Source organism: Eulemur rufifrons, chromosome 19 (genome assembly GCF_041146395.1).
Source record: "Eulemur rufifrons isolate Redbay chromosome 19, OSU_ERuf_1, whole genome shotgun sequence".
Taxonomy (NCBI): Eukaryota; Metazoa; Chordata; class Mammalia; order Primates; family Lemuridae; genus Eulemur; species Eulemur rufifrons.
The window spans coordinates 34024808-34050183 of NC_091001.1; the positions used below are offsets into that span (position 1 = coordinate 34024808).

General features: G+C 36.1%; 1 protein-coding gene across 5 annotated transcripts in view; it reads right to left on the bottom strand.

Annotated features, from left to right (window-relative positions):
• RGPD4 (RANBP2 like and GRIP domain containing 4) overlaps positions 1 to 25376 on the bottom strand; it is a 61995-nt gene that overhangs the window by 23890 nt on the left and 12729 nt on the right. For 4 of the 5 annotated variants that reach the window (XM_069494754.1, XM_069494752.1, XM_069494751.1 and 1 more), the window contains exons 5-20: positions 21067 to 21297; positions 20590 to 20735; positions 18074 to 18266; positions 17505 to 17592; positions 15482 to 15691; positions 13998 to 14179; positions 13736 to 13911; positions 13445 to 13568; positions 12385 to 12546; positions 11989 to 12126; positions 11764 to 11910; positions 10762 to 10941; positions 10576 to 10659; positions 7189 to 7324; positions 3609 to 3703; positions 110 to 2686 (exon numbers count right to left, since the gene is read on the bottom strand). In XM_069494754.1, the coding sequence (XP_069350855.1) occupies positions 110 to 2686; positions 3609 to 3703; positions 7189 to 7324; positions 10576 to 10659; positions 10762 to 10941; positions 11764 to 11910; positions 11989 to 12126; positions 12385 to 12546; positions 13445 to 13568; positions 13736 to 13911; positions 13998 to 14179; positions 15482 to 15691; positions 17505 to 17592; positions 18074 to 18266; positions 20590 to 20735; positions 21067 to 21297 (4869 nt within the window). Of the gene's footprint in view, positions 1 to 109; positions 2687 to 3608; positions 3704 to 5731; positions 5809 to 7188; positions 7325 to 10575; positions 10660 to 10761; positions 10942 to 11763; positions 11911 to 11988; positions 12127 to 12384; positions 12547 to 13444; positions 13569 to 13735; positions 13912 to 13997; positions 14180 to 15481; positions 15692 to 17504; positions 17593 to 18073; positions 18267 to 20589; positions 20736 to 21066; positions 21298 to 25376 lie in introns of those variants that run through there. The other variant, XM_069494755.1, reaches the window with a different exon arrangement.

The following is a 25376-nucleotide window of genomic DNA, read 5'->3' on the forward strand; positions in this document are numbered from 1 at the left end:
CTACCAAGCACGAACTGCAATCCCACTGTCCTTCCTTCTTGGTGAACATTCCCTCAAACCCACTCTTTGGAGTCTTGCTTGTCTCTGAAGAGGCAGGCGCTGAAGGAGCAAAAGTAGACTGATTCTGTTTACCTGGATTCTGACAAGCAATACATTTGGTGGCACTGGCTTCGTTTCTTACTAAGCACACACTGCAATCCCACTGTCCTTCCTTCTTGGTGAGCATTCCCTCAAACCCACTCTTTGGAGCCTTGCTTGTCTCTGTAGAGGCAGGTGCTGAAGGAGCAAAAGTAGACTGATTCTGTTTACTTGGATTCTGACAAGCAATACATTTGGTAGTGCTGGGTTCGTTTCTTACTAAGCACACACTGCAATCCCACTGTCCTTCCTTCTTGGTGAACACTCCTTCAAACCCACTCTTTGGAGCCTTGCTTGTCTCTGAAGAGGCAGGTGCTGAAGGAGCAAAAGTAGACTGATTCTGTTTACTCGGATTCTGACAAGCAATACATTTGGTAGTGCTGGGTTCGTTTCTTACTAAGCACACACTGCAATCCCACTGTCCTTCCTTCTTGGTGAGCATTCCTTCAAACCCACTCTTTGGAGCCTTGCTTGTCTCTGAAGTACCAAACTTAAAAGAGGCAGGAGCTGGAATAGCAGAAGTAGATGGATTAGGTTTACTTGGATTCTGACAAGCAACACATTTTGTAGCATTTGCTTCATTTCGTGCTAAGCATGAACTACAATCCCACTGTCCTTCCTTCTTAGCAAACATGTCCTCAAATCCACTCTTTGGAGTTTTACTTATCTCTGAAATACCAAACTTAAAAGAGGCAGGTGCTGAAACAGAGGTAATAGGTAGACTTTGTTTTCTCGGATTCTGACAAGCAACACATTTTGTAGAGCTTCCCTCGTTGTGTACTAAACATATACCACAATCCCACTGTCCCTCCTTTGTAGGAAAAACAGATCTGAAATCACTGTTAACAGACTTAGGAAGATCTCCCTGGCCGAATTTAAAGGAAGTTTGAGGAACAAATGAAGAACCACTTTTGTTAGCAGATTTTGTATTCTGGCATGCAATACACCTAGTTACAGTAGGTTCATTTCTTACTAAACAAATACTGCAATCCCAGTGGCCTTCTTTCTTTGGAGTCATCAATGCAAATCTATCTTGAGCATTTTCTGGGCCAGTTTTAGGAGCAAAAACAGTTTCAACCAATGGTGGGCCAATAAGCTCTTTATTGCTTGGGTTTAGATTTTGGCATGATACACATTTCTTAGCAGTTGCAACATTCTTTAATGAGCAGCTGTTACAATGCCACCAAGACCCGTCTTTCTTTGCAACTTGAAATTCAAAATTCATGTTTCCAGAATCAGATTTGCAAATATCCTTGTTATCATGACTTGTGGGTTCTTTTGCCATTCTGACAATCTGATTTGGAGCTGTGGCTACATTTGTTCCTATGGCTTTTAAAATGCTCTGGGCCTCTTCAAACTTGCGCTTAAAAAGTGCTGCTTCCTCAGGAGTTTTAAATCTAATAGCAAGTTGTTCTGGTTTGGGCAGCTCATCTGCATAATCAAGGGCATGCCATACAAAAGATCGGTCTGATCCAGCATTTGGTGTCAGTTTCATATCTGGACTGATGTAATGATTTGCACAGATTTTCAGTACTTGCTCTCGTCTCATTAGAAGGCGAATTTTACCAGATGTTTTATGCCTTAGTATTTTTACATTGCCAATCCCACGTTCCTTCCATTCTTTTGATTCTCCATCAAAACGAAACAACTTTGCACGATTGCAAAAGAATTCTTCTTCATCTTCTTCACCAGTTTTTACTTCAATCTTATCAGGAAGAGGAACCACAGGCTCAAAATGAGGGCCATCATCTTCATCATCCCCATGGGCACTTCCTCCATCTGTTTCATGATTCTTGTTTGCCAGCTCTGGAGTGGGTGTTCCAAATATTGATTTCCCTGGACCATGGAAAGTAAACATATCATCACTTCGACGAAAACCAGAATTCTTTTGCTGACTTGGTCCCATGTTTTCTGTAAATGGAATTCCAGGCATATTTTTGCTTCCAAAATTGAATGTATTTCGAGGTCCAATGGTTTGGCTAGGAATTGGTTTTGGTCCACTATAGCCATCTCCTTGCAAAGGTTTATCTGAAGTCAGGAGACCTAAAAGGCATTCATTGTTACTGAAAACTGCAGAAGTGGGATGTGTCACAACCTGTGGTGAGGAAAATGTAAAGTCACCATCATTTGATTTGAAATTTGAGTTAAATTTAAAAGGAGTTGGCTGTGTTGTATGTGCTGGTGTTGTCAAAGATGGTCTTATTCCTTCAGCTGGCATGGGCTGAACAAAGTTAGTTTTTCCAAATTCCATAACCTTAGATTCTGCAGATCTTGAAGCATGAGCTGCAACAGGAGGTTTTGTGAAATATCCTGGTTCTGGCAAAGGTGGATTTGTGCTTGTCTGTTGAACATTGTAATTAAAGTAATCATCACCCCTGGGTGACAGAATTCCTGTTGCAGGAGACTCAAAACGCAATGTAGGAGGACCATACATCTCCTGAGAGAACATACAAGCAGATGAGCTTTGCACTGGTGGTGTGTGCATCTGTTGTGAATAGTTATAAATATGCTGTTGGGGTGGAAGCCTATTCATTCCATACACTGGACCCTGAAAGAGAGAAAATTAAAATATTTTGTAGATTGTCTACAAAACTACAGAGAAGTAGATACAAATCAAGTCTCACAAACTTTAAAGATAAATATCATTAGGTAAAGAAGGTATCATTAGGGAATACAGCACATCATTAAGAGAGGACAATATTACTGTAAAGATATCTGCATATATACTTGGCATATAATAAAGATTAACAACAGCATCTTAAAAATCTATTTCCACAATAAATCCACAGAATATCTTCTTCATTCCTAAATAATTTATCAAATGATGTTAACAAGACTAATAATGATGATGATGATGACGATGAAGACTAACATTTATTGAGCATTTTTTAATGTGCCAATTGGTCACTGTTCTAAGCACTTTATATCTATTATCTCATTTTAGTATCCTCAAAAACCCTATGAATTAAGGTATTATTATTATCCTCATTTTACATATGAGGTAACAGAAGCAGTTACAGGTTAAGAAACGAGCCCAGGGCCACAATAAACAGAAGAGGAAGGGTCTAGGTGCACCTCAACCGTCTGTCCTCAAAGCCCTCACATTCAGATACTATTATAATTTTGGGTCTTAATCAACAGTTATATAGCCATATCGGGCCTAAAAGTACTTACCACATAGTGGTTCGGCAAGGACACTCTAGTTCTATTTCTGCCAAAACCGGATGATGAATGACCCATCACCACCACCACTCTCATTTTAAAAATACCCTATATGTGCACACTTATTATAACATAAAAATAAGGTGACTAAGAAGTATAACTTCTGTATTTGGAGAGAGATTAAAAGTATCCGTATCTTACAGGACATACAAGTTTTAATACTGAACTACTCCTTTGAATTTCTTTGAAGGAAGCCTAAACAATTAAAAAGAAAATACTTATAAATGTATAAATTATTTCTTTGTTACCTTTGTGGGAGTAACATTAGCTGCTGGTCTGAGAAGATACTGGGAATTATATGCTGGTGACTGACTATAATATACTGAAGGGCCAGTAGTTGCAACTAAAAAAAAAAGGAAAAAAAAAAAAGAAAAAACTGTTAAAAGTCTATACTACAGTTATAACTATCTAGGCATGAACTATAAATATAAAAGCAACAAAAATTAAAGAAAGATTTAACTACATAGATTTTTTAATTTCTGTACATCAAAATACACCAATCAAGGAGATTATCAAATGATAAACCAGACAAAACTGCTAAATATGACACAAGGAATAAGAGAATAGCACTGCTGCGATCAAGAACAAGCGCCTAACAAGCATCAAAAATGGAACCAAGAAGAAAGTAGTTGGTTCATTTTCTAAGAAAGATCAGTAAGATGTGAAAGCACAGACATGCTCAACATCGAAATACTGAGAATATACTAGTCACAGAAAGGACTTACGGAACCAAAGTGCAAGTGAACCTTGAAAATCTACAGAATGAGGTTGCATTTGGTAAACGAAAGCTATTATTGAGAATGTACAGGTTAAAAATCACCTGACAAATTCATGGAAAGGATCTCACAAGGAACACAAAATGAGTCCCCCTGGCATTAAAGAGGTGAAAAAAAAGCACATTACCATTTAGGTTGATATACGAACTATGTGCTCCATCTGTTTTGTATGAGTTTTACCAGGAAGCCAAACAACTAGAAAGTACTCATGTTAATGGCAAAACTATTTGCTATGACAGTTTTACCAGAAAACAAAACAACCAAAAGACCTTTTAGTCCTGTACATGGAAGAAGAAATAGAAATTGTATCCTAAAGGTTCCAAACAACTGACTCTGGAAAGCAATGAAAAAATACCTAGAAAAGGCTAGTCGCAAGCCCAAGTCTGAAACTGGAAACTGAACGGAACTGCCTAGTAAAGATGGTTACCTTGGAATTACTATGGGGAGGAAACAGACACAGAACACAGAATAAGCTAATAGACATGACCCAAGAATCAAAAAGTCTGAAGTTTAACTAGGGAGTTTATCATTGACTACTGACTCTTAATAGTGAAGAAAAAATTAAAAAGAGTTCTTATAAACCCACTAAAAATAATCTAATAAAAAAAGCACCACATACATAAATAGACAATTCAGGAAAGAAACACAAAAAGGCCTCAAGGGCCATGTTTTTGAAGTGGGCCTTGAAAATCTGCAGAATGATAAGGTTATACTCAAGCTATTACTGAGAATGTTCAGGTCCAAAAAATCATCTGACAAATTCTTGGGAACACAAATGTGCTCCTTGGCTTAGAGGGGGGAAAGAAAAAGCTCATCAACTTTCATGTTGATACAGAAACTATCTGCCCCATCTGTTTTGTGTTTTACCAGGAAAGCAAACAACTAGAAAAGGCACTCATGTTGGCAAAACTACCAACAGTCATTTGCATGAACTGTTGAGCATGTTGAAGTGTTGAACATGCCCAATATAAAAAAAACTTTAAAAATTTATACCATATGTGTTCCTACAAATTGCTAAAGGTTTTCACAAACTGAAAAGTCAACGCCAGCAAGAGCACAAAGATGGCACTATCAGATACTAGTGGTAAGAATGTAAACTAATTTTTAAAATATTCTACAATCAAAGGACTGTGTCCTAGGATCTATAATAGCATGAAGTGGAAACCACATAAATAAGGCAATAGAATTTACAGTACTTCCACATGATGGGATATTACAAGCCCATTAAAATTCAAAGAAAATTTAATTTTAAAAATGCTCAGACAACTTAAAATAACAAAAAAGGCTAAGTCGTCTACATAGAACATAGTAACATGGTTAAAAACCTCATAAAAAATACTTTATGTATACAAAGAAAAAGAACCAGAAGTGAATGGTCCAAAATGTCAATAGGACTATGTGATAAGAAGGTGGTTAGTTTTTAGTGTCTTTACATTGTTCCATACTTCTGAGAATGTCCTACAGGCTTATCAATCTTTGTTTTTAATCATCTACCTTGATACATTTTTACTTTCGTTAAGGGAGGAAAAAAAAGCCTATGAACACAGGAATAAGAATCAGGAGACCTGGGTTCTCTGCCTTTCAGTGCCAAAAAGCTACTTTGTGACCCCGCTGTCAATAAGCCATTTGGAGTCTCCATTTTTCTCAATTGTAAAATGAGGACGGGCTGCTTCTACACATTTCATAGGGTCATTGCAAGAATAAAATGAGACAATGCAAATGTTGTGCTTATGTGCTTGTACAATACCAGAAGGTCTTTTTTATGCTTGTACACAGAAGAAATGGAAATTGTGTCTCAAAAGGTGCCAAATGACCAACTGCACACAGCACTGAAAAAGCCCTAGAAAAGGCTAGCCAGTCTATTTACTCTGTCTTACAAGTCCCTATACGATGCACAGGAGTTTTAAGTAAGCAAGGTTTGAACTCTAGACATCTCACATACTCAGCTCTGACTCATAACATTGAATACGCTTGACTTCACAAAGATTTTCTGTTATTTTGCTTGCATTTAGGAGACACTCTCACAAGAGGCTAGTGGGGTTGCCTTAAGTATGAACCATCACACAAATGTGCTAATCTAAATGAAACCTTATCATTCTAATTCTTTCCTGGGCTAAAAGCAATTAGAAAAAAACATGCACTACTACTATTGCAGCAGTCTGTCTGATGTAAAAGAAACCTATTTTTATTGTCATTTCTGACTGCCAGGAGGCAATGTATCATACTAGCAAGCACTCAGGAGTTAATACTACTTGAGTTTGAATCCTAGCTGTATCAATAACTAGCTGTATAATAATGGTTAAGTTACCTAACATTTCTGAACCCATTTCCTTGTTTATAAAATTGGAATTAATAGTGGTACCTAAAATTACATTCACAAGGCACTTTTGTACATAGCCAAATCACAGTAAGCACTATTAGTAACCTTAGTGCATTAAGTGTTTACTGTATACTATGATCAATGCCTAATGCACACCAACACCCAACCACATATATGCAAATGCTCATAGTGATTATGTGAAGTATTATCTCCATGTTTCAGAGAGGTTAACTTAACACAGCTAGTATGTGACATAACACATCTTAAAAACCCAATATGGTCTCCGTCCTAACTCCTTTTCCTTCTATATATAGCCATAATATTTCAAAATAAATAACACTTCCTATTAATGTCCTTCCTCTCAGTATATCAAAATAATTCCCCAGATATTTAAGTTCTTCATTAGATATCTGTTACTGTATAACTTCATTAACATTTTTCAATTTAAGGAATAATCCGATCTCAGACTCAGTTTATCTGAGGTGATAGGGTGCATTAAAGGGTTCTTCAAGCCCTTATATACATGAGATCAGATAAAACTTGTTTTGTTTCTGCTTAGAATTATAAAAATCTCCGTAATACCAAATACAGTTTTTTAAGTAACATATAAACAGATATTAACATGTATATAAACAAACATAAACAGACATGGTGATTTCAAAACTTATCCCTTTAAAAGAGGGAGGTAAAGTGGTTTTACTAAAATCTGGGATTATCCAGTTGCCACCTCACCTGTTAGTGGAGCCCCATGAAAAGTCTGTGATCCCTGATATCCATCAGGCACTCCGTCTGGTCCATAATTCTCTGTGGGCCAACGATGAGGGGATGCTGAGTTACTGCTATTTAGTTTCAATTCCTGCATTTCTTTCTATTGAAAGAAAAAAAGAAAATAATTTTAAAGATTTAATTGTATTATGCCAGGGCAGACTTAATAAATACTTTAAATTTAAATACTTGATGATGTCTTTTAGGTGATTCTATTTCCAATGAGATCTGGCTATCAGGTAGTGATTTAAAAACATGAGGCTGAATTTGTTAAAACTTATAGTATCTGCTCCCATTCATTCATTCCTTAGTAACACCTACCTAATCCATTCATTCTAAGTCTAACCTAAACAATTGAATAACCTCCTAAATGATCTCATCTCCATTTCCACTCTACACTTACCTATATTAATCTTTCTAAAGTTCAGTTCCAGCCAAGAAATTTCCATGCTCAAATTAACAAGTACCTACAAATTAAACTTCTTTCTCCAATCTTCACAGTCCTCAAGTAATACTACCCTGACCATCCTTCCAGTGTCTCCTTTCCACACTGCTTTACTCTTCATCTGGACTACTTAACATTCCATATCGCCTCCTAAAACTAACATTCCACTTATCCATGTGCTGTTAACAAAATACTATGAATTCTCATTGATGCTCAAATGCTCTACCAGGGAAGGGAAAACAACTAATATTTGGACAGAATTTATTATGTATACAATAATATGTTCCAGGCACTTAAGTTCTTAATCTTTACACAGGTAAACAATATTAACTCATATCTCAAAATGAGAAAAAGAAATGCAGAAACTGGCACAGCTGAAATCTTGACTCCAAACATGTTTTCATAACACCACTCTGCTGCCTAGACAGGATTCAGATATACTGCCTTCTAATTGTAGCTATGTAGCTAGCTCTCTGATTTCTGCTAATTACTATAATAAATGACAATATCCTACCCAACTCCAGAACCTACAAAATGTCCCCTTGCAAAACAAGGACACTTTCTAAGAGACAGAAATAATCAATAAAGTATTTCTTATTCTAAAGAAACTGTAGTGGTATCAGGTAACAGGTCAATTTTGAAAACAGTTTCAAACTTCTCTATACCAGCCCAGACATCCAAAGTGTTATAACACGTGAGATCAGAGCAGTGATAAAATAGCTTTTTTTATTCCACAAGTGTTTCAAATAAAAATCTCCCAGGAAGACGTAACTATGAGGTCCAAAACTCTCAATTTTCAAGCTAAATAAAATTTTCCCTACTCATCCATCTACTGTGCCTAGTCCAGACGCTGTATACCAAGAATAAGAAATTGGTGGAATCAACTGAAAAATTTTACTGGTCACTACTGATATTTGGACCACAGTGTTGAACTTGCAATCAGTGCTATAATCATAATTTTTAAGATTCAAAGTACTGGAAAATGTGATGAGAACTGGTTTCAACAATTCTCTCACTTTACAGATGAGAAGCGAACGGACATAAAGGTAAGGAAGCAACTGGCCCAAGATCATTAATTAGTGGCAGAGTCAGTATTAACACCCAGCTTTTCAGGCTCATGAACTAGTCCACTATACTTCCACAGAATACAACATTGGGTGCCTGAAATCTCTATGTTAAACCACAATTGTATGTAATATTATAAGCCACAATTACACAAAATTAATATACAAAATCTTAGCGCAAGCCAAGGAAACAATGATTAGAGCAAAAAGACAACCTACAGAATGGGAGAAAATATCCACATGCTACACTTCCAATAAAGGGCTGATAATGAGACTCTACATAGAACTCAGGAAAGTCAGCAAGAAAAAAAAAAAAATCAAACAACCCCATTAAGAAGTGGGCAAACGACATGAACAGAAACTTTTCAGAAGATAGACTAATGGCCAACAAACACACACAATAATGCTCATTACCTCTAATCATAAGGGAAATGCGAATCAAAACCACAATGAGATATCACTCAACTCAGTGAGAATGGCTTTCATCAGAAAGTCCCAAACAACAAATGCTGGCGTGGATGCAAAGATAGGAAAACTCATACACTGCTGGTGGGACTGCAAACTAGTACGACTTCTATGGAAAGTAATATGGAGATATCTCAAAGAATTAAAAGTAGAACTACTATTTGATCCAGCAATCCCACTATTGCATATTCACCCAAAGGAAAAAAAGACAGTCTATAAAAAAGACACCTGCACTCAAATGTTTATAGCAGCACAATTCACAACTGCAAAGATGCGGAAACAACCCAAAGGCCCATCAATACATAAGTGGATTAATAAAATGTGGTATATGTATACCGCAGAGTACTACTTAGCCATAAAAAAAAATGGTGAACTAATACCTCTTGTATTAAATTAACCTGGATGGAACTGGAGACCACTCTTCTAAATATCACAAGAATGAAAAAACAAACACCACATGTACTCACCATTAAATTGGAACTAATAGATCAACATTTATGTGCACATATGGAAATAACATTCATCAGAAATCAGTCAGGAGGGAGGTGGGAGGAGTGGATGGGTAAATTTACACTTAATGGGTACAATGCACACTATCAGGGGAAAGGCACACTTACAACTATGACTCAAACAGTACAAAAGCAATTTATGTAACCAAAACATTTGTACCCGCATAATATTATGAAAACAACAAAAAAGACTTAGTACAAATTCAAAAAAATTTTCCCTCCAAACAGTATTTTCTAAGTTTCACACACTGTTGATCAGACTGTAATAATTGCCACAGATCAGGATATCCTGGTTACAATTATTAGAAGTATGAGAAATTTAGTTCTCACCCAACATGCATGAAAGAACCTACTTGTATTTCCAATTCCAAAGACATAAAGCTCCTTTGAATCATATAGTTGAATTAAGATTATGTACACATTAACTATTTTCTTACATAATTAAGTCACATTCACAAAAGTATTAAAAAAGATAAAAAGACTTTTTGAAGCCTGGATCACTCTTTCAATTCCTAGCTATAAATTTAACACACACCTGATCCACAGCCTATCCGTAATGATCTCATAGACCAGGGTATGATCATTATATTTCAGTAGTTTGATCACTTGTGAACCTCCTATGCCAAGAACTGTGTTATATTTTGGATAAAAGTCTTTACCTTTGAAGGATTCAAATTTTGTTTATGAGGAAACAGACATAAGTAATCTCAAAACTATGGTAAAGAGTCAAGACAGAGATATGTAAAACATGTTATGATTCTACAGTGTGATGGGAAGGGGACATTTTGACCAGCTTTAGAAAGAAGTGAGGGAATGGACAGGGAAAGAATCTTGGAATAAGAGGTACAGTTAGTGAAACTGAATGACTTACCTTAATGGCCTCTACTTGTTGGCAAATCATTTTCAGTAAAGAATTCTGATCTTCTGCCCAACGAGGTGGTGTTTTGGGAGAATACTAAAAAACAGAAACAAAATAAAAAAATAACAAAACAGTACTTAAAACACTTAAAATAGTAACATATTCCATAATGGAGTGGTTCATTTCTTTCCTACTTACCTTGTAACTTTTACTTGGTGATAGTGAATATTTGGTGGGAGACGGTGTAGAATGTTTTATTTCTGAATCCGCATTTCGCAAAGAACCATTTTTATAAAAAGGGCCTCCTTCACTGTAGTCTTCAAGTTCCTGCATGACTGAATTAAGCATCTCTTTTACAGACTCCAGGGGCACAGGCAACTAAAAAAAGGCATTAATCAAGGGCGTTAGTTTGCAAAAATACCAAAAGAACTCTATTAAAGATTTTATATTAATACTATTTAAATTTTTCTCACTTTAACAAGCCCTTCAAATTATAATACATATGAATATATTATATACTCTAAAGTCTTCTGACTCTAAAGTCCATGCTGTTTCTATTACTTCTGTTAGCCATGATAATGGTGGAGGAATGTTAAGTTGGAAAAGTTTTTCCAAGTGAATGACATAAGTTACTGATATTTTCTAACTGATTTTGAAAGGAGAGAAATATAGATGCTAGAATACACCCAACAACATAAATCCTAATCAAAGAGTAGCAACAAAAATTAATGAACGAAGTACTCAGAAGGAAAGCTGAACATAATTTAATAACATTAAGCCAGTCTCAAATTGCTGACAAATGGAAAACAAGACAGTCCACAGGAAATAAGATGAGAAGAAATGCTCTGAGGTTGTCGACCACTTTCAATTTCAGCAAAATTCATTAAGAACTAGTGCTGAATATCTGTTTTGATTACATTGCCAAGATAACAGTATTAATGTCATACCTTGGAAATCTTTTCTACTTCCCAAAGCACTTTTGTAAGAGTATATACCTAAGATTCCCAAGTTTTAAAAAAAGACACACCAAATCTAAGGCAAAGAAAAGTGAGTTAAGCATTTACACACACATCCTCCTTCTGTGCATTAGTGATAAGGTATTACTGGGTGTTTTTGAAATTACCAAAATACAAAACCAAGACAAAAACACTGGTCGCTCAGTTATCAATAAGAAACTATATACAACAACCTGCAACTTACTTTCCTGACCACTGAAAGATTTGAATCACTGTCATCTATTATCTTTAGTAGGTAGTCCCTGGTCTTTCTCAAATAATTTTTGCACTCTTCTTGTTCTTCAGGAGAAAGGGCATCATTTTCAATGTCTTCTGCCTTCCTGTGAAAAATCTATAAAAAGAATGCTTTTATGAAACAATTAGGTTTTAAAAACAAAAACCTTTTAATTCAAGTATCACATCTACTTACCAGTGCAAGATTCCAGTAAGAAACAACATTTTTTATAGATTCAAAAGCAGTCATAGCATCTTCTATATTTCCATTAACCGCATCCAATATAGCAAAAGTTATATGTGCATCTTCTTCATATTCACCAATTTCAGATGCCTAAACACATTAAGTGGTTTTTAGTCAAATTGTTTTTACTCAGCATATCAAACCTAAATGATTTTCCAATGATTTTATATGATCTAAAGAGATTAACATCTCATTATTCATTTGTCATATTTTACTTGCAACAGCTAGTAGATTTAGAAAACAAAGCAATGAAATAACAAGGCAATTAATTTGAGTTTATATCTCCATTTCTTTGTTTGTAAATGGAAATCTATACCTCCAGTAATTCACAAAGGGATTCTCTGTTACCTGAATGTCTGCACTATGAAAATGTTTAAACAGAGGATCAGTAGGTTCAGGAATATTGTTCTTCTTTTTGATTATCTTCAATAATGGCAAAACTTTTTTCCAATAATGAACGCTTCTGCCTATGTATTCCCGTTGATCATAAAAAGAATTAAGACCACTGCCCTAAAACAGAAAATCAGATGCACACAACCTTAAGGAACACATAAAATAATTTTTTTAAATCTAAAACTTCATTGACAGATGCTAAGACCAACTGTAAAATTTCCAATCAAAACCAAATGGAATCTCAAAAATAGTTTGGTCAACTTTCCAAATATTGGAATAACTAACCACCTCATTACCAGTGATCACTCTAGACTCAACTTTAAAACATTTTCAATGATATTACTTTATGAGGCAGTCCAACCTGTTTTTTAAGAGTTGCCATTTTTAGATAGCCAAAATTTGCCTCTGTGGTGTCACAGTTGGTCAAAGGGCTAACCAAAATTTGCCTCTGTGTAGTATCAGTTTGGTCAAAGGGCTAACTATCTACACCTACTCTGGCCACAAAACAGACCTCAAATATTTATTTTAACATACATGTGCACATACATATTCATTCATTTATTTATTTCAGAGACAGGGTCTCACTATGTTACCCAAGCTAGTCTCAAACTCCTGGGCTCAAGCAATCATCCTGCTTAAGCCTCCTAAGTAGCTAGAACTACAAGCCACCATGCCCAGCTAGATCTCAAATATTCAGAAAGATATATAATGCCCTTACCTATGAAGCCGTGTGCTACCTAACATTTTTAAAAATTTTTCCAGCTGAATAATAATCATAACTTAATTACTAAGTAATAATAATACTAGCTAATATTTACTGTGGGCTGGGCACTGCTCCTCCAAGTGCTTATATATAACTGTATTAACTATTTTGTGGCAAGACTAAAACCACATTTCACGTGGCATAATATAAACAAACTGCTATTGTTTCCAGAACTAAAACACTTATAATAAAAAGTTCATAATTTTTAAAAATTAATGTTCTTTAAAAATGTTTGTACTTTAATAAACTCACTGTTTTCTGAAGGCATTTTGCCCAATGTACAAGCAGAGCAGGTTGAAGGCCATGTTTTTCCTGGCCTCTTAGAGTGTTTATTTCATGCTGAACTAGAAGTCGCAATTTTGCTGAGGTTCCAGGTCTAAAAAAAGTTTAATATAAATGCTTTATAAAAATGCTTTATAAACATACAGTTCAACATTTACATTATATTAACTGTCACATGACAAATTAAATATTCACATAAGAAACTAAATCCCCAGTAAAACCAAGGCAATAAGTTAAAACAATATTTGCTTTACTACTTACATTGCTTTTCTGTGAATTAGATTACAAACTGCATCCCACCAAGTTTTCTGTCTATCTGTACAAAGCTGTTTACACACGGGAAGTGGTAAGCATAGTGGCTGATAGGTGCTGTGGTGAGAATTACATTTCTCCTTTAATTGTAAGTGGCTGGTGTATATCACTCCAAGTAAAAATACCTGTTTTATTTAAAGAAAAATTAATTTAAGTTAGAAAAACGTTAAACAAAACTCAAAATATTTAATTTGCTAAAATCTTTGCTTACTTCAAGATCTAAAATACATATTGATTCAGGTGCATTTGTTTCAAGCCTTGAGGTTTCCTGGGGCAAATGATGAAAAAGCTGTTTTAGCCATTTTCGAATTGCAGGTAACGTAGGCAATGAATTCCACTGTAAGCCAAGCCAAGTAAGATGTTGAAGATTACCATTATGAGCTCGAATGGCACCTGAAATTAAAAAAAAACAAATAAACAAACAAACAAAAAAACTGGCTTGAGGTTTTGAAAACTTTCCTTGTGCCATTAGTTTTGCCAAAATAAACAATTAATGCACATTAAATGTATTTTACACAATCGCTTTGCTATATCAGAGCTGGAGAAAACTCCATGAGAAGCAAACTCTCATGTTCTTAGTATATGCATTCACACTTTGTATCTAGAAATTTTAATAAAAACAGTTATGGGCTGGGCATATGGGCTTATGTCTGTAATCCTAGAATTGTGGGAGGCCAAAGCAGGAAGATCACTTGAGGTGAGGAGTTTGAGACCAGCCTGGACAACATAGCAAGACCCTGTTCTCTACAAAAATAAAAAAATCAGCCAGGCATGGTGGCACACACCTGTAGTCGTAACTACTTAGGAGGCTGGGGTGGGAGGATCATCTGAGCCTGGAAGTTTAAGCTACAGTGAGCTATGATGATGTCACTGAACTCTAGCCAGGGCAACAGAGTGAGGCACCCCCTACCTGCCCCCACATCCACAAAAAAAGTTATTATGGAGAATTTTTTTTTCAAGTCCATCTAAGGAAATGAGATTCACTAGAACTCAGTAAAACAAAATCTGCTTACAGAGACCAAATAAAGAATACTCACCTAATAAGAAATCCTAAAACAATGGATTTTCCTTTCACTAAAGTCATTAAACGACGGCATACCACCACATTAATCCATTAGTATAGTAAAGAGCTCTTTTCTTCTATAACAAAGTCAATACTGAAAGGGCTATAGAAGCTTCTGGAAGCATAAAGAGGTACAACCTTTCTGGCACTTTGGCAATTTGCAAGAGACTTAAAACTGTCTATCTCAGTAATTGTTTTTAGGAATCTCTATGGAAATCATTTGAAATATAGACACTTTTTACTGAAGTTTCCATCACAATATTATTTTTAATAGTGAAAAAACTAGAAACAGCTTGGATGTCCAACAGTAGAAAGTAGCAAGCAAATTATGGCTAATTCATAAAAAAAGATTGCCATTAAAACTGCTATTTGTAGAGTTTTAATATAGATACTATGGGAAAGAATCCACGAAAGAAGACAAATCACATATACAGTATAAACAACTATATACAGAAGAATATGTGCACCCTCCCACCACCCTTCCAGCTCCCTTGAAAAGGAAAAAAACCTTCAAAGAATACAGGAAAATATTAAGTCATTATTTCAGGGTGATGAGATTATGGGCAATTTATTGTCCTCCTAATATAAAAGGATTAAGATACAGAAGGTTTTGTTTGAAACATGTAACTTACCAACATCATATCTAGCCAAATCATCAGGCTCTGGTGCTTGTACAGCAATGTTTCCAATATCATCACCACCAAGGAAAGATTTATCCTTAGGTGACTGACTAGAAAACAGAGCATCATATAAAGTAGACTGCCCACTGTTATTGGCAAAAGATTCCACAACCTCTTTTAAAAAATCTTGCTTGCCACGACTTAAGTTTAGCAACATGTGTCCTGAAAAATAAATTATTTCCATCATTTTAAAAATACAGATTGTATTTACTCACATATCTCTATTGTTTCATTTGCATACCCAGTGGGGAAATAAGATGATTATCTCAGACCTAACCCTCCAACCCCAAAACTACAGCTGGACAACAAAAAGGGTGCTCGTGTAGAAAATAAATAGAGTACAGGTTTAAGAGTGTATCTACATAAGAGAATAAAAAGGAAGAGAAAAAGGAATACGTAAGAAAAATGCCAAAAGTTTTGTAGTTTAGATTAAAAGGTTTGGATTTAAGTAGCCATAGAATCTCTGATCTGATATACTGATTTCTAAACCCGGCTGATCAGAATCCTCCTTTAAACAGCTTTTACAAATTTTTTTTTCCAGGCCCCACTCCCAAAGATTTTTATTCCATAGGCTTGGGGTGACAAATCTATTTTAAAAACACTCCTTGGATAAAGTACTAATATATGCTACTACATGAATAAACCTTGAACATCTGCTAATAAAAAAAAGCCAGTCACAAAAGGCTACATATCATATGATTCCATTTATAAGAAATGTCCAGAATAAGCAAATTGAAAGAGAAAGAAGTAGATTAGTGATTGCCTAGAGCTGAGATGTTTGCGAAAATGTAAAGTGCCTGCTAATGGGTATAGAGTTTCTTTATGAAGTGATGAAAATGTTCTAAAATTGATTGTGATGATAGTTGTACTACTCTATGAACACACTAAAAACCAATAAATTGTACACTTTAAATGGGTGAATTGTATGGTATGTGAATTATATTTCAATTGAAGTGTTTTTTACAAAAAAACAACAAAAAACCCTCCTTGGGGTTAATTCTGCTGATCAGTCAGGTTTGGTTACCACCAGACTGTTGTCTCTCAGGAAACTTGCAGAGATACTGTCAGGAATGCCCATATCAAAGACATAAAAAACACAGTTGATTTTACTAACTGTGACACCTGCAAAGGCACCCATGATGGCCCTGCAACGGTAGAAGGAAAATAGAAAGGGGAAAAATGCAAAGTCACTTTAAGGACTGAAAGTCTAACTTCCATAAAAAAGGTAGGCTGTGGAATAGAACAGCAACGTGAAATTTGATCAACAGCCTAACTAAAAACCAAAACTTCTAGCAACTTTGATTTAATGCTACTTCTTGCTCTTTACAAAGTTCATTCAATTTTATTTCAAAATTGCTACCTACAGAAAGCATTACATTTCTTCAGGTCACTGCTTGAGTCACTGGCTATTTGACTACGTCGAAGTTTGTGCCTTAGCAAAATCACAGGTATTATGTAACTTAAGACCTTTAGGATCCATCCCAAACAGTCAAAAATGGGAATTCAAAAATGGGAATAAAACTACAAATCCCAAAAGCCTAATAGGTTTTGAGTATGTATCTTCTATCTTCCTCATCATGCTCTCGGCTCTTCCAGATCTGTATCTTGATCTTAATATCCCCCCAAAGCAGTGTTTTTAAAAGCAGCTGGTGTTAAATGGTTGGCAAATCAATAATTATACTTAATTCAGGAAGTGCCCTGAAATATTCTGAATGGAGGTTCTAGCAGCTACATAAAGGAAGAGTTAGGAAATTATCTCTTCCTGGGAGCAAACAATATCAAATATTTATATCTTTTAAAGACTACATCACGTATTCTAATCCCTTCCATACCTCTTGCCCTATGTGACATGGCAAAAGTAAACAAATAATTTTGACAAATTATATCCTGGACAGACACAAGATTTTATCATTAGATGTGGCTTAACAAAGAAATTTCTCTTTTTAAAATTAAATCAGTTAAACATTACTATTACCTGACTGGCTCAGACGATCATAGGCCATCATTTCCAGCAGATTTTGTCCAGCTTCTCCTTTTATTAATTTAATCTTTGGTCTTGGAACCTAATAATTTTAGAATCAAAAATCTTAATTTGGTAATACCCATATAGATGTTCCTTTCTATTACACTGTACTGTTTTGATAATGAAGAAACAATTAACCAATGGTTAAACTGAATTAGAAAACAGATTATAAAAAATTGGGAACCAAGGAATTTATATAATCTAGCTATAAAAGATGCATACAAAGAACACGTCTGAGAAACCACTGTTTTTATTTTTTTATTCCCAAGTATGTACTCATGAAATTACTTTCTACTAAAAGCACATACAAAAGTTACATTTACTTCCACTTTTTTACATAGCATAGGGCTAAGAGTCCATTTACTGTCTTGATTAAAGTCACCATTTATCTCTGTGGTATCCCAGATTACTCATACTCTTTGAAAATGTGCTATCCACAATGTGGCATTTCCAAGTATGGTTTCACCGGTGCTGTTTATAGTAGGGTAGAAAAGTAATATAACTAAATGGAAAAGGCTTACCTGAAATGCTATGAGATAGCACAATGCAGCCAGCTCAGAGAGAGCTCGCCACTGTACATCACTATGCTGACCCATCTTCAAAAGCAGAGAACCAGCATGCATGTAGAAATGTCCTTTCATTTCTAAGAAAGTAGCTGACAGTTCATCATTTCCACCCACAGAAGATTTCACAGACTGAAGAGCATTATCAAAACTGTAATATTAAAATATTATACAGGTAGTCAATACTTACTGCATTGTAAATAACTGTTTTCATTATTTAACTCAAAATCAATAAATTTATTTCAAGTTTCACCTTCACATTCAAACTTCTAACAATTCTTATTCTGCATTTTAGAAATTAGAAATCATTTAGTGCGTAATTTTTTTCCTGCATACTTCCTCTACGTCAAACTTCTATACTCTAGAATGATGTCTTACTCCCAGTTACTTCCAGCCCTCCAATCACAGAAAAGACACAAATCAAGTAAGATTGATGATTACAGGTAGATCTTCCATAATGAATCAAGATAAAGTCGGGAAACTATTTTCTAGTTTCTTCCTGATCATATAGTTTCATTATTCAATTCAAGTTCACAATTTCTCACATTAGACATGCCATTTCCAAATTATAATAATTTCTGAGTATCAACACTGTAACAGCTCCTCTTATTATATAGGTATAATTACAGAGTTAAATAAATTATATTTCTTACTATTATTTGTAGTCTATATTCTAATTAGTGCTTCTAAAGTCTAATGATCCTCAGAATCTTCACTTGGGAAGAAAAGCAAAAGCAAACACTTAAAATGTTCAGCATAATTTTAAAGAAACTTATAATAAAGAAATCAGAGAAACAGGGATTTATTCTAGCAAATGAGGTCTGGGGATCTCTGGGGGTTCTCAAAGACCCCTTCAGAGGATCCATGAGGCTAAAATTATTTTTGCAATAATACTAAGAAACTTTTTGTCCTCATCATTCTCACTTTCTCATGTATGTATAGCTCACTTTTCCAGAGGTTTCATGACATGTAATAGCTTAACAGATTTAAAGAGGAAGTCGATGAGAATCCAGCTGTGTTCTACTAAGCCAGACACTAAAAAGATTTATAAAAATGTAAACTATCACTCTTCTACCTGTTTTGTCTTGAAAAATAACTACTTTTCATAAAAAAATGCTATTATTCTTAGCATGTAATGGGCTTATTATATTTAGTGAGTTTAATATGTTTTAATTTCTCAGTTTTAATTTCTAGTATGATACACACTGACAAGAGAAATAACCCACAAAGATCTCTCTGATGTCCTCAAAAAGTGTAAAAGGAACTTGTGACCACAAAATTTGAGTATATTAAGACACACAAAATAAAAAATCCTAAATATTTTCTCAAATAATCTAAAAGTTTAAGTTAGTTCTTTTGGATTCTGCCCTCACTTATTCTACCAATTTAGGACACTAACTACTTTTCCAAGAAAACTATCTACCCCGTACACTCAGTGAAATGAACTTTTCTTATGCCAGATGGAAAAAGAATTTCCAAACAAATGGATAGTCTAAACCAGGGATCAGTGAGCTTTTTCCACAAAGGGTTAGACACTAATCTGGCTTTACAGGCATATGGTCTGTTGTAACCACTCGACTCCACCCTTTTAGTGTGTAAGCAGCCATAGATAATACATAAAGAGGCATGCTATGTTCCAATAAAAGCTTATTTACAAAATTAGGCAGCAGGCTATATTTGGCCCACAAGGTCTAATCCTGTTGTCCCTAACCCCTGGGCCACAGCGCATTAGTGGTCGGTGGCCTGTTAGGAAACGGCCACACATCACCACCCGCTCTGTACCACACCTCCCTCACCTGCGACAGCCTGTGGCAAACCTGTCTTCCATGAAACTGGTCCCTGGTGCCAAAAAGGTTGAGGACCACTGGTCTAAACAACCCCTGCTCTAAACTAACATCTTTATACAAATCCAAGTGATGTTTTGTTCAATGGAATTATTTTTCATAAAATACAGCTACTGGCTCTCAAAATCAAGGTTTAGGAAAACAAAAAAATCATATATTTGAGTTATTGTTTATAAACTAAAATGCTACTTTCTGAAATGTTAGTGATGCTAAGTGCTCATTAGTATAAGCATCTGAATAAACCTATAGCCATCTGACAACAGACAAACTTTATCATCTGATTTGCACTCAAGATATCCTATTTTTTAAAGTAAAATATGAAGTAGCAAATAGAACATTTATTTTAAGGCTTCATTTATTAAGTCTGACAAAACAGATTCTTTAACTATAAGGCTAATTTCAATCAAGTCAGAACTATAAGAGTTCTCAAAATTGAACTCTTTTTAAAAAATCAATTATAACATCCCCATAGTAGTAGTAAAAATAAGATTCCCTCCAAGTATTTCATCATAACTCTTGGGCATATTAAAGAAATAATGATGCAGTAAAGAAGTTTAGACCAATTAACTGAATTACTGCAAAAAGAAAATATGTGTTTATACTAAAGTACTTTTCTCAAAGTCAACATACCTTTCCAATAATTCTCTGCTTTCCTGTACATCTCTACTGGAAAGTGTAAGAAACATAAGGTTAGCGTAGGCCAGAAGTAAGTCTTTATTGGTTGCTCGCCAGTCACTTTTATCAGACTCCAAACACTGTAAAGATTCCAGATATTCCTATTTTGTAGAAAAAACATAATCAAATGTTAAGAAATTGAACATTTTATGCCTATAAATTCCTTTGCTTACTCCTACCACATCTGTGAAACTATACTGATTTTATATCAGACTTATAAATAAAAACACCAAAAACATACATTTATCATAGTTATCTCCCCAATCTCCCCATTATAAATTAAATAATCCTGGTAAAAATTTCATCTTATAGTTGCTCTATATAAATGAAAGAAATTTAAGTCTTGTGGTGGGGCGGGGGGACTAGTTAAATATGAGAGATGTATGTTAACTGTCTACATAGAAGTGTAGAGGCCCAACAGCTTTTACCTACCTTAAGGGCCTGTACAACACACAAATTCCATTCTAAACTTGAACGCAAAGCTATGTTCTTCCCTGCCTCATGGCAGTGGGCCACAGCATCTTTCAATCTTTTATTTGAGCGATACAGCTCCACTAGTCGAATGTTCACATGGACATCATCAGGCCTTGCGTAAAGTTCTGACTGAATCAAGTCAAAAAGTTTATTCCATCCATCTTCACCTTTACAGTCTAAAAGCTGTTCCTATTTGGGAAAAAAAAAAAAACTGTCAAGAGTAACACCTGTGCAATATTAAGCAGGTCACAGTCAGGATGAGCACCATTCCACCATATCCAGCTTTAGGATAGTGCTACCAAAAGTACCACCCTCTGTACCTCATTATTAGTCCCTTCACAGAGTTGCTTACAATCCAGAAGCCAACCCTCAAGAATTTTATGTAAAGAAAAGCTTCTGGGATTACTGCAGTAGCTGTGGTTGCCCATACTCACCTTAGAGACTATCAGGCCCCACGCCCCTGTATACCTCAGTCAATACCAGAAGCCTAGGCCTCTCCAGCCAATCCTCAGCAACAGGGTCCTCATCTTCAAACTGCTCTGTATCTCCCTAAATTTAACTCAATTCCCCCCAACCCTTCTGCTCCCACTGTTCTGTGATCTTCATCATCTTCTCAAAGCACTGTCATCACCTCTTGACCTTATCTGAAGAGAATATCATCTTATAACAGCCCCCACCACCTGTGTGCCAGGACTGCTTTTTTTTCTCTCTGAGCCCACATATAAGGAGAGGAAGTCAGGCTGGAATAAAATACTCTTTGTCCTTAACAACTGTCAATGGTATTAGCAATTAAAATATATACCCAAAATATAATAGCTTAGCTATTTCAGTTCTTTAATTATCTCATCTCCAGTGAGCTATACTCTGCTCCAACCTCAGCCTTCCATTTGCCATTGACACAGGTCTTCAAAACCTGTATTTTGGTCATATCAATCAAACCGCCACACACCCTTCTTATTCTTCCACTTCACTCAGGGCCCACGTGCACTCACTGCCATACATATACTCCTCCACCACATGAAAAGCTCCCTTTAGTGCACTGACGTCACGAAGTTTTAATTAACCACAAAACACACACACACAACAGACAAACACTTTCCTTCGCTCACCAAGTGAAAATGCTATAATCCCTAATATCTGTAATTACTGTGTTTGCTTATAGATCCCTTCAATTAATTCTCTCTACCTACCCTCAAAAGAATCTGGCCAACTGTTTTCTGTGTGCCTGCAGACTAACAGCTGAACAACTGGGGATTGGGCACTTGGAATGTGGGAAATCACAACTCCAGGCTGATTTCATTTTCATTATCTCAAACCTCAAAACTGGTACTTAGAACAAAATACTCTTAACTTCTAAAAGACTCACTCTCTCCGTTCCCTGAAAAGATCACTTCATATGTCTTCCTATTGCCTCAACTTTCTCACACCTTCCTTCAACCCTCATTTTCAGCTTGGACCTCAATTCACCCTTCACTAAGAAACCTGAAGCCACTATATGTAAATTCCACTTTACCTACTTGCACTCATCTTCTCCCCACTCTCTCTAAGAAAGACCAAGCCCTCCATTAGTGCTCTGTATTTCTTTCCTCTCTCTTTCATCAATTTCTCCCCTTCTCTGGATCATTTCCATAAACTTGTACCTGGCCTCTCTGTATCTGCAAAAGCCCTAGTCTTTGACTACATGTTAAAAAATAAAAGAATACCACAATTACGAATGTTTTAAAAAACTTCTTTCACGCTCAAGAGAAAAAGCCTTCTCGCCGGTAATATTTTCATTCCTCAAACAAATGCCAGAAAACTATTTACCCTAGTAGGCCTTAAAGTGTAGGAGAAATAAAATTAGTTTGCACAACAGTTATAAATTTCATGGAATTCAATTCGAAAAAAAAAAATGTGAAAAAATCTGAAAAAGAAAGGTATAGCCTCAGACAAAAGTGCCTTAAAGTTATTAAAGAAAAACAGGATGCTTCAAAAGTGTCTAACTTTTGTTAGACTACAAGAAAAATAATCCCTACCATAAGATAGGTTCTTTAGCACTACTGACACTAAACAAACTGGATTGCCATGGCCAATATAGGAATCATGTTTCAAGCATAACACAAAAATAATATGGTAGGCCAGGTGCGGTGGCTCACGCCTGTAATCCTAGCACTCTGGGAGGCCGAGACGGGCAGATTGTTTGAACTCAGGAGTTCGAGACCAGCCTGAGCAAGAGCAAGACCCCGTCTCCACTAAAAAATAGAAAGAAATTATATGGACAGCTAAAAATATATATACAAAAAATTAGCCAGCCATGGTGGTGCATGCCTGTAGTCCCAGCTACTCAGGAAGCTGAGGCAGGAGGATCGCTTGAGCCCAGGAGTTTGAGGTTGCTGTGAGCTAGGCTGACACCAGGGCACTCTAGCCCGGGCAACAGAGCGAGACTCTGTCTCAAAAAAAAAATAATAATAATGATATGGTAAAGAAATCTGCACAATTAGACCTACCATTTTAGACTAATATTTAAAATCAAGCTGCTTATCACAGGGTGGAGGGGTGCTTAATGTTACTAATATTTAACTCTATGAGCTTTAAAAATGCTTTTTCAGATTTAAATATCTGTGCATGATTATTCACAGCAGATGAACAATAGCCAAAAACTAGAAAGAACCAAAATGTCCCTCAGAAGTGAATTGGTTAAGTTGTAGACCATGAAAATACTACACAGCAGTAAAGGAACAAACTATTGATACCCACGACTTGGATGGATCTCAAAGGGTACTTTGCTGAGTGAAAAAAGCCAACTTCAAAAGGTCACATACTTCATGATTCCAATTATGTAACAGTTTGAAATTACAAAAGCATAGGCATGGAGAATAGATTAATGGTTGCCAGAGGTTAGGGATGGTGGGGAGGAGGAGGTGGGTGCGACTATAAAAGGGACAGCCTGAGGGAGATCTCTGTGGTAAGGGAATAATTCTGTATCTTGGCTACAGTGGTGGTTACAGGAATCTACACATGTGATAGAATGAAAAAGATCTATACATACACATTGTACCTGTATCAAATTCCTGCTTTGGTATTGTACTACAGTTACAGTAAGAAATAGGCTGAGTATCCCTTATCCAAAATGCTTGGGGAAGTCTGTTTCCTAGAGTGAGCACCAGAAGCAGGTTGGGTTATATTACATAATTTTTCACTACCAAATAAATGTTCCCACTGGAATGACCAACTGAAATAATAACCTATCCAGACTCTTACTATCCTGTGACCTCAGGTTAGTCACTAAAATAGGAATAATTACAGGCTTCACAGACTGTAAGCTTAATTAACATTTGTAGCAAAGGGCCAGCTCCAACACTCCTTGTAAATGCAAACTTAGGTGGCAGTATTTGTGGAGATGTTCTAAATCTCCCATTTAAGCCGGGCACAGTGGCTCACGCCTGTAATCTTAGCACTCTGGGAGGCCAAGGCAGGAGGATCGCTTGAGGTCAGGAGTTTGAGACCAGCCTGAGCAAGAGCAAGACCCTATCTCTACTAAAAATAGAAACATTAGCCCGGCATGGTGGCGCACACCTGTAGTCCCAGCTACTCAGGAGGCTGAGGCAGGAGAATTGCTTGAGTTTGAGGTTGCTGTGAGCTAGGCTGATGCAAGGCCCTCTAGCCCAGGTGACAGAGCGAGACTTCATCTCAAACAAACAAATAAATAAACTTTGAAAAATATTTTTTTAAAAAATGGTTGGGACCGGCCGGGCGCGGTGGCTCACGCCTGTAATCCTAGCACTCTGGGAGGCCGAGGCGGGTGGATCGCTCAAGGTCAGGAGTTCAAGACCAGCCTGAGCAAGAGCGAGACTCCGTCTCTACTAAAAATAGAAAGAAACTATATGGACAACTAAAATATATATAGAAAAAATTAGCCGGGCATGGTGGCGCATGCCTGTAGTCCCAGCTACTCGGGAGGCTGAGGCAGAAGGATCGCTTAAGCCCAGGAGTTTGAGGTTGCTGTGAGCTAGGCTGACGCCACGGCACTCACTCTAGCCAGGGCAACAAAGCAAGACTCTGTCTCAAAAAAAAAAAAAAAAAAAAATGGTTGGGACCATAAATGTTCTGAATATCAGATCTTTTTTCAGATTTTGGAATATCTGAATTATACTTAGCAGGTAGAGCATCCCAAATACGAAAATCTGAAATCCAAAATGCTCCAATGAGCATTTCCTTTTTGAGTGGCATGTCAGCACTCAAAAAAAGTTTCAAATTTTGGAGCATTTCAGATTTTGGATTTGGGATGC